The following is a 10,370-nucleotide window of genomic DNA, read 5'->3' on the forward strand; positions in this document are numbered from 1 at the left end:
GGAAACACGGCGACAAGGACTTTTATTTAGCATTTTATTTTTTTTATTTATTTTTTACTCCCTTTTTATTGTTTTTATAAGTTTTTGTATTGTGAGAATTTAGATTATAAGGCATAGAATATACATTTAACCTTTTTTTAAAAGAGAGAAAAGGTCTGAGAAAAAATTGAAAACTATTTTTTTAAACTTTTATTTTACTGATTTATTATTACTATTATTATTATTATTATTATTATTATTATTATTATTATTATTATTATTATTATTATTATTATTATTATTATCATAAAAGGGTGCAGGGACTGTTTCTACTAGGTTCTGGAGCATTGAATGCATTCAGTAACAAGTGCTTTATTGAGGTCATGATGTTGGAAGCTTATCCCCAACTCATCCCAGCAGTATTGGATGGAGCACCATAATTCCAAAGAACACAGTTCTCCTGCTCTACAGCTCAATGCTGGGGGCAAGTGAAATATCTAATTGTGTGGCCTTATTTATTTTGTGCAGCAGTTTTGATATTATATTTTATTGTAGTTACTTTTATACATATAGTTGTCACGTTCCTCCCATAAAGTGTAAATAAAATCCCTCCAACGTCAATAAAAAGAACGAAGTAGGTACAATGTAACGGTTTATTACGCCCAAGACATGAAGAGGTTTGACTAATTGCTGGCTTAGTCATATGGATACAGGTTTAGCAGCATTTTGTCCATGTGTGAACTGCTTGGCTTGGCTCTATAGTCAGATCATTTTCATTTCCAGCGACACATTCACAATACCGGTACAGTAAATGATTTGTTCGCTTGCTGTTATTAGTCCAGGGTTGTACCTGCACAGAGCTGCACAGATTAATGTAGGGTACATTACATTTACATAACCCTGACTCAGAAAAAAATGTCCTGATGAGATCTGATCACAGATCAGCACATATACTCTGAGATGCTTCATGGTGCCTGTTGTTTAGGAATAGTTTAAGGAACATAATGAAAAGTTCAATGTATTGACTTGGCCCCCACTATATTGCTCAAATGTGGCTGAGCTTGAGCTATTAAAAAAAAAAAGACATACATCTCTAGAAGTCTCTAGATGTGCAAAGCTGATAGAAACATACCCCAAAAGACCTGCAGCTGTAATTGCAGTGACAGATGGCTCTACATAGTATTGATATTGATAGTAGGGCTGAATACTTTTGCACTTCACACTTTTCAGATTTTTATTTGAATAAAATGTTAAAAATCATGTATCATTTTCATTCCACGTTGGTCCATCACTTACAACCTCAAGTTCAACGGGTATGAGTAATTTTGCAAGCCACTGTAACTGTCTGGTTGTTGAAGTAAGGATTCCACTACAATGTGCAGGTCAGTGTGGGCCTCATGTGGGACCAGGATTGAGACAAACTGGTCTAGTGTCTGTGAGAGAGAGAGAGAGAGAGAGAGAGAGAGAGAGAGTGTGTGTCTGAGAAAGTGTGTGAGTGAGAGAGTGTGCGTGTGTGTATACAGTCTTTAGCCCTATCCTATGGGATTAGTTTCTCAGGGAGATGTCTGTAAAAAAATATTTTACACTTCTACTCAGTGATAAAACTCCTGCATCCGGACTGCAATTAAAAAACAGGAGGACCAGTGAGTTTTTGAGCTTTCTCGGACACATAACATCGTGTTCAGTAGCTCCTCCATTTCCAATCGCTGTTGCGTTTACGTGGATCTCCGTGGAAATGGGCGCTGGAGTGTAATTACGGTGCTCCTCATTAAACATGAGGAGATGCAACTCAGAGAAAAACAGCAGATAATTCAGCCTGTAATTTTCTCAGAGGATGTCGTACATGGTAGTCCTGGACGGGAGTAAAATCACAAAGGACCCCAAATTTACCCCAAATTATCATCCGAATAGGGCTTTAGTGTGTATGTGAGTGAGCTGGGTGAAGACTCAGAGTGTCGCCCACTGCTGGTGCATTCCTTCAGTGTTCACTCCCTCTAATGGAGAGTGCTCTGCTGCTGCTGCTGCACCCTTTCTCTCTCTCTCTACGTAAGCCTTCGGGAACTCGGGGGGAGTTTTTGGGAGAGACCGTTCTCCGCATGGATGAATGTAAGCCCTTCTGTGGAGGGGAAAACTAGCAGGACTGCAGCTGAGATGACGAGGAAAACTGGCGGAAACTGAGTGAAAGTGGAACAGAAGGGAGTCTGTGAGAATCAGGAGCTGCGTGACTTTGGTTTAGTGAAAGTTTTTAGCTGCTTTGTTTCTTCTTTTCTTTACTCGGACTGGGACTGACTGACTGGGAGCAGCGAGAGGAGCTTAGCTGTCTGTCTGACCGGCTGGAGAGAGAGTTAGTGGAGAACAAAACGTTTAAAAGCCTTAAATGGACGGTAAAGTGGCCTGAGGTGGAAGTGTGAGGGTCTGAATCTGACTGTGTTCGAGGGGAGAAGAGAAACTTGGCAGAGATTTCAGTGACAACAATCTGTTCAGAGGGAAAAAAATACACGGACAGAAAGAACTATGGCAAAGAAATACGACTTCCTTTTCAAGTTACTGCTTATTGGAGACAGTGGAGTTGGTAAAACATGTCTGATTATCCGTTTTGCAGAGGATAACTTCAACTCGACCTACATATCTACTATTGGTGGGTAGAAAATTCACTCTATACACACGCATACAGTAAAAAAAAAAAAAAACACACACTTCTACTGCTGCTCCCAGGATCCTTATCTGGTAAAACAAGTCCAGGGGTGCTTCTCTCTCTCTCTCTCTCTCTCTCTCTCTCTTTTTTTTTCTCTCCTATCCGGTTTACTCTTCATGTCAGCACTAGTCCACAGCTGTTTCATTCCAGCCTTTTCAAGCTATTGTTTTGCTTTTCCTCTCTTGTTTTTTTTTTCTCCTCTTTACTTTCCCCAGTTCCCAAGTATCTACTATACTCCCTATATCTGCCCTTTAATCTCTCTCACTCTCTCTCTCTTTCTATTTCTCTTCCCTTCTGTTTTTCCCCTCCACTCCCTTCACAGATGGTGGCAGGCCTGCCTGGCATTCAGTGTGTTCAGTCAAATCTTCAAAGACCCCTCCTTTCCTCTCCTCTTTAGAGTTTTCCCACAGGAAGCTTCCACAGGACACTCATGAAGAACAAGCTCTTATCAGACATCAGGCATCTGAACATCTGATTTCTGCAGAAGTGTCTCAGCGAAGAAGGCCGAACCAATCTCTGGGTTTACATAAGTCACAGCACTGACAGTAATCACAGATTTCATCTTTGCAATCTGTCAATAATCACAGAGAATCATGTGGCATAAACTTTTTGTAAACATGGATCTACTCTACTGGTAAATATGGATCTTCAACATGTTTCTAACAAAAAACAGTGCCATACTGAGACAATCTTTTTTTTTTTTTTTTTTTACGTGCATCTATGCTATTTTGTTAGGTTATGCATGCATACCCAGACTGAGAAACTGAAAGAAATCAGAGTAAGCATATGCATGTGCTGAGAAATCCGACTACAGAGTTAAAATCAAGCTCTCTATCAGATTTCTTAATTGAACTCTAGGGCTAACATTTGAAATCTCATTGAAGAAGGCCGATCCAACCTTCTTTGCTCAGGCCTTTTTTTTTTCTTTTTTTTTTACTTTTAAGCAATTTTATTTTTTAAATTTACATCCACATCATTTTAATTCAAGTCACATCCTTGCCTTGCATCCCACTATCACCGCCTACTCCCATCTATCTATATCTATATGTCTATCCCTCTATCCGAACAGGTATCGACTTTAAGGTGAAGACCATTGAGGTTGAAGGAAAGAAGGTCAAGCTGCAAGTCTGGTAACATCATCTTCTTTGTCTTCTTTATTTCTGGGCGCCAAATAGATGTTAAATCTATGATTGGTGTAATTAGTTGGGTGGATAATCAAATGTGGCATGTGGGAGGGTGGTGTTGTTAGCCACTACCCTACACACCAAATAAACTAGTCTCAAATCTTGGCAAGTTTTCCTAGTTTTATTATGGCGCATTACTGTATGAAACAGTAAGTGCATTCATGTGTACTCAGTAATCTGAATTTGTGCATTGCAAAAACATCCAATTATTGTGTTTTGTTGGTTACAGAATTGTTAAAATAGCAAAACAAAATATCTTTAGGCTCATTAGTGTATGCAATGGTTAAAAAGTGGCAAAACAAATAAAAACCTGCTAAAAAGTAGAAGCTTTTTTTGGTCTTTGGTCAAATATTTCATTCTGTTTCGGTTTCATCCACTAATTGTCAGTCCAGTGCATCCTAGTTTACATTAACTTTAATAATCAGATAATGCAGAGTTAGACAATAATCAGATTTCTTCTTTAAATTGTCAATAATCTCACAGAACCATGTGGCATAAACCTCAAACTTTCTTGCACTGCTTTTTCTAAACATTGATCTATTTTACTATACTTTTTATTGTTTGTAACAAAAATCTGTGCTATATTGCTGCAAAGACTATTGAGCATTTATCATATTTTGTTAGGTTTGCATTCATTTCCAGGATAAGAAAACTGAAAGAAATCAAAGTATGTGTATAAATGTGCTGAGAAATCTGATTACTGAGTTAAAATCCAGTTTTTAACTGAATTATAAGGCTTAATCTGATATTTAAAACTGGTGTATGCTCTTTACATTACATTACTACTTGAACAATCAGATAACTGCAGAAAACGGATTATCAGATTCTATTATTAAGTGCTTCAGGGAAGGTCCCTCTTGATTGATAAGAACAGTTGAAGGTGGAGGAGAAAGATTTTTTTTTTTAAGATTATTGGATAATGCCCACTGGTGTGCATGATGATATGACAAATAAAACAGAATAAAAAATTGTTTCTAACAGTTTAGCTAATAAAAAACAGCTTATGCTTATTATGGCTGAGAACATACAAGGAATCAACTTGGTTAAAAGGTTCAATTTTATTAAGTAGCAACAAACAGTAAAGTTAACCTGGGCTGAGAACACTGAGAACTACTGTAGGAAGCAGTAATGTATCTGTGCAGCTTCGGTTCAAAGCAAAAAGGAATGCAAATAGCACAGAGATATTTTATCAAAATCAACACACAGGGCGCTATGGTGCTTTGCATTTCTGCCCTCATGCACGGCCACAATGCGTTCAGCATACTGTGCATGAGTCAAGGAGAGCAGGAGAAGTCCCCCGCTGAGGCGGTTAGTAGGCCTGCAGCCAACACCATAAAGTCAGCTGTATCCTGTCAGCCAGTCACACGGAAGTACAGAGTCCATTTGTCACACCTAATCGCTGAAAGAGGTGAAACACGGGCCACATGACTCCTTATGATGTCATGCTTTCTGAGTAACTCCATCATGTTTATGATCTAAAACTGGTTCTATTTTCTAGGGACACAGCAGGACAGGAGAGGTTTAAGACCATCACTACAGCTTACTACAGAGGAGCTATGGTAAATAACACACATGCGCACACACACACACACACACTTGTGGCAAAGGGAAAACACTGTTTTAACCTGTTTTTAGGAAAAGCATGAATATATACACCCCCATTTTGTCCCCCCATTTTACTTTTGCAATGTAAACTCTTTAAGTCCAGTCAATAACTGCAAATGGGACAAAATCCACTGTACAAAGTCGTAAACTGCCAAGTGAACTAGAAACAAACAAAAAAATTATAATTTTAGTATTGGAAAAAGCTTTTTAAAAATGTCAGCTTCCACAGCCTTTGTCTGGATTAAATCAGTGTTGAAACAAATGTTACTGCACTCTCTACTGCAGCATTTGAACAACAAACAGAATACATTCACACTTTCATCATTAATAACTAAGAAAAAGACACAGAAACACAGAAAACTTTGTAACTATTAAAAGTAGAAGTTGTAAAGACTTCAAAAGACTTAAAAACTAGACGCAACTGGTACAGGAATGTTGTACAGGAATTTTAAAATGTTTATAAATTGTACTTTTGTCATTTGCTTTTCTTAAAAAAAAAGCTAGACAAAATATATTTAGACTATTTAGGTTATGCAATGGTTAAAAAGTCGCAACATTTAATTAAAACCTGCAAAAAAATAGAAAACGACACAGAAACACTAAAAACTCCGTAACTATTAAATGTAGAAATTGAAAAGATTTCAAACGACTCTTGGAAACTAGAGAAAACTGCTACATGAAGAGTCACGTCTGGCTGACCCACATGGCAACAGCTTTAGTCTTTAGCTTAACTTAACATGATTGGACTAAGTCTCAGTTTCAGCAGGGAAAAGAAGAATTAGAGGTCTGACAGGTGAAGAAGTGCAGTAATAAAGTAACCACACAGCACTGCTACTGGACTACTAAACAATTAAACAGTTGAACTTTCGAAGTTCTCAGTGCCTCCTTTTAAATGTCAAGGCCTTCAGAATTCTACCAATGAAGTATGGAGCTACTTTGAGCTTGTTAATGGTGTAAAAATAGTGATTTCTTTGCATGGGCAACACTATGCCCTTATCACTAGAGTTATAAGCCTGTTGGGAGCGTCACATTTGGAAATGTGTACACGTTATCACATTTTAATAAACCCCAAGTCCATTTCCCACCAGATTTTTCCTTTAAGTGTTTCAACAGGAAAATAACTCTAAAAATGCCCCCTCAACAGAGGTGATTGTGAATAGAAAAGTTTGATTTTAGAGCCCCCAAAAAGAGATTAAGAAAATTGATCCACTACATTGATCACTACATTGGTTGGTTCCTTGCACACTTCATTCTTACGTACTCTTGTGTCAATATCTGTTGCAGGGCATTATCCTTGTATATGACATAACTGATGAGAAATCATTTGAGAATATTCAAAACTGGATGAAGAGCATCAAAGAGGTAAGAAAGCAATACCTTTGTCAAATCTTACCATGGTTTAAGTTAAGAGCTTCATTAGCTTAATTTGGAAGCTTTAATTATGCCTGGAATTAATCAACATTATTTTATTATCCACTTGGTAAAAATCAAAGTCACGGTGAAGCTTTTTTTTTTTAAGTTTCTGCTGGGTGATTCCTGATCCCTCCAACAGGTCCTGGGTCTTTCCCTGGGTCGCTTCCCAGTTGGGCCAAATTTCTGGGCCATTTTTTATTTGTGCCCATACCCATTGTTTTCAAGTGTCACCTTTCCAATCTGAACTGAATTACAATGGGAAGTGGTTGAAAGCCTCTTTCTTAAGCCCCTTTCACATGTGTAAGGAAACAGATACAATTTTTAACATGGTGGAACCCTCACGCAACCACATTTTTGCTTTCTGTGCTCTGTAAACTCTTATTATGTAAACTTTATTTCCTCCTCCACACGAGTGCTCATCAGCAAGAGAGAGAAGTTATAGTTTGTGGTTCTTTGTAGAACATGAACAGACTAAAACGCTCCACAACAAACTTTATCAAACGATTAGATTAAGGTGCATGTAAAGTCATTCCCCCGCTATTCAGCTCTGCCCTGAGATATATTATCTTTAAACTCTGCAGTTTTATCGTCAGACTGCTGTTCAGATTATAGGCTCATCTGTTTGGTTCACAGTCATGTTGACAGAGCTTTGTTGGCCGTTTAACATTAGTCTCACATCAAGAGGGAAACTCAATGCAGAGCTTAGAAGGAAGAAGAAGGAAGTCAGTTTAACTTTAGATAACATCTGTTAAATACAGGTGAGCTTTATTGTTCCCTGAGTAGTTTCACTTCTTATTCGGCTGGCAGAGGAACTCCCAGCCTTCCACAGAAAATCACTGTCAACAACACAGGGCATGATTGTTTGAACCTCCTGCACCGCTGAGATTCTAGGGAACTAAGTGTGCATCACTTTGCCCTGATCTTCCCAGAATGCATCAGCTGGAGTGAGTCGGATGTTGCTGGGAAACAAGTGCGACATAGAAGCTAAGAGGAAGGTTTCAAAGGAAATGGGTGAGAAGGTGAGTGAGTCACATGATGTAATGGTGATCATAAATAAACAGCCAACCATAAACAGCTGCATATGAGTGTGTATATACTTTATTTCAGTAATTCAGACAGCTTTTATGAAGATGCGGATTTCATTTTCTAGCAGGACTTGGCACACTGCCCACACTATATAATATTCAAATTTTCTGAGACTGGTGTTTTCATTGGCCATAAGCCATAATCAACAAAAAAAAGAAATAAATGCTAAAAATAGATCACGCTGTGTGTAATTAATCTATATAATATTTATGTAGTTTCATATTTTGAACTGAATTACTGAAATAAAACTAAAACTAAAACTAAATACATATATACACTAAGTACAGTAAGGTAACTCTTTAATTTTCATCAAAGCTTGCAAAGGACCATGGGATTCGATTCTTCGAGACGAGTGCAAAGTCAAGCATCAATGTTGAAGAGGTAGGAAAATGCATGTAACCAAATAAAGTGGCTTCATATGGCTATTGAACTTTTTCTGATTTTTTTTGTCACCTTACAACCACAAGCTTAAGTGTATTTTTCAAATCAAATCAAATGAAAATTTGAAAAGTCTGTAAACCTATGGCAAGTGAGGAGACCAATTGATGGAGTTCTGGTAGAGGAATGTTGGCATTCTTGTCTAATGTACGATTCTAACTGCTCAACAGTGTTGAGTCTGCAGGAAGTCCAGCTCAACACCCAGACCCTTGTTCCACAAAGCTATGCAATTATGATTGATGGGAATATGTGGTTTAGCATTATCTTGCTGAATTATACATGCTAGAACTAAATACTTTGCTGAATGAGATGTTGTCTGAATGACATTATAAGCTGGTGCTGGTGTTTTGGTGTTTTCTTGCAGTTTCACAGAACTAAATTCTGTCTGTTCTCTCTCTGCAGTCCTTTATGTCTCTGGCTCGAGACATTTTGCTGAAATCAGGCAAGAAATCGGTGAGTATGCTGCATGTGTATGTAAGGAGATTTTTGCTTACCGCAGTTATGTAAACCCTGACTCCAGTCCTAACAATGAGCTGATTACATTCAGTAATCCTTTCTCATGAAGTGTTCTGCCTTCCTCTCATTCTTACAGGGTCCGACAGGTCGTGAGGTCAAACTTACCACCACCACCACCCCGGAGAAAAAGTCCTCCAAGTGTCTTCTGCTTTAGACCCCTCGCTGGCTGACGGAAACTGACCTCATGACCTGAAGCGCACACATAAACATAAACATACACGTACACTCCTACGATGCAGCAGTATTATACAACAAGGGATTTTAAAACGTGAGCATAGGATATACATGAGGAAATTGCCTGGGATGGTAATATCACAATGCAGGAAAGGACCTATTTTGCAAAGAAATAAAAGAAAAAGATTTTTTACAACTTGATGAATATATTTTTTTGTTTTGTATCACATTCCATAGTTTGGTTTAAGTGGAGGGTTAGGGTTAGCGTATGATTACAGCTGTTACACTATTTTTATATTGCAGCTGTACTTAAAATAATGTGGAGAATGGGAGAATTTGCACACATTGCTGTTTTTTTTTTTTTAAAGCTGCAGTTAAAGTGTTGTGTGCAATACCATGTATTTTGCAGTGCTGGATTTTCGATATGAAGATATGAGTCAGTTAAAGACTGATTATAAAACTAATCAGTTTGTTAAAACTCAGAAGCAGTAAGTGATGATTTGTGTGGCCTGTGCAGGTGATCAGATGGTAGGGTGGTGAAAGTGAGAGAGAGAGTTACAGTGGTTATGGAAATGAAGGATACAGAGAGGAAATATTGTGTTCTAGAAAGTTGATAAGTACGTAGGTGAGTACGTAGAAAGTACCAGAGTACCTCTGGGAGAAACTGACTTGTGGAAAGAATCGTGCCTTTTGTTTTTATGTAATTAAGGCAAGCCCCTCCCCTTTCTTGCACAGCACTCTTTAGTATCTGCCCCCAAATGTCCTTCTTCACTCTGTCCTTTCAGAGAGCATATGAAAAATTCTGTCATGTATGTATTTTAAGCTGCTTTGAATAAACTATAAAATGAGCAAAGTTTTAATGTTTTATATTTTGGTTTGTCACATTAAACAATATATATATTTATATGAATATTGGCTGAAATAACAAAACAATGCAGAGCTTTCAGTTCAGAAATTTCAGAAAGGTTCAGACATCAATATTTGGTGGAATAACCCTGGTTTTCAGGCATCTCGGCATGTTCTCCTCCACCAGTCTTACACACTGCTTTTGGATAACTTTCTCACTTCTGGTGCAAAAATTCAATCAGTTCAGTTTGGTTTGATGGCTTGGGATCATCCATTTTCCTCTTGATTATATTCCAAAGGTTTTCAATTTGGTAAAATCAAAGAAACTCCTTGTTTTTTCAGAGCTGTATGTGTCTAATTCCAGTAATATTAATACATAACTAAGAATTACATGAATAAAAAAATGGATAAAATGTACAACTCCATGGACTGCA

The 10,370-nt window shown here is 37.8% G+C and overlaps 1 protein-coding gene across 1 annotated transcript; it reads left to right on the top strand.

The window, feature by feature from the left end:
- The first annotated feature begins 1,964 nt into the window (after positions 1–1,964).
- Positions 1,965–9,943, top strand: rab13 (RAB13, member RAS oncogene family). The gene is made up of 8 exons (XM_007231149.4): positions 1,965–2,617; positions 3,744–3,804; positions 5,357–5,417; positions 6,748–6,825; positions 7,806–7,895; positions 8,278–8,343; positions 8,803–8,853; positions 8,993–9,943. Exons 1-8 carry the CDS (start codon positions 2,494–2,496, stop codon positions 9,068–9,070), a joined length of 609 nt encoding a protein of 202 aa, XP_007231211.1. The 5' UTR covers positions 1,965–2,493; the 3' UTR covers positions 9,071–9,943.
- The last annotated feature ends 427 nt before the right edge of the window (positions 9,944–10,370 follow it).

The sequence above is a fragment of the Astyanax mexicanus genome, chromosome 6 (assembly GCF_023375975.1).
Source record: "Astyanax mexicanus isolate ESR-SI-001 chromosome 6, AstMex3_surface, whole genome shotgun sequence".
Taxonomy (NCBI): domain Eukaryota; kingdom Metazoa; phylum Chordata; class Actinopteri; order Characiformes; family Acestrorhamphidae; genus Astyanax; species Astyanax mexicanus.

Excerpts from the sequence above, each read along its gene's own strand:
- rab13 (XM_007231149.4), top strand. The coding sequence starts at position 2,494 with ATGGCAAAGAAATACGACTTCCTTTTCAAGTTACTGCTTATTGGAGAC. Across the intron at positions 2,618-3,743 it reads GACCTACATATCTACTATTG|GTATCGACTTTAAGGTGAAG; the intron begins GTGGGTAGAAAA and ends CTATCCGAACAG. Across the intron at positions 7,896-8,277 it reads CAAAGGAAATGGGTGAGAAG|CTTGCAAAGGACCATGGGAT; the intron begins GTGAGTGAGTCA and ends TTTTCATCAAAG.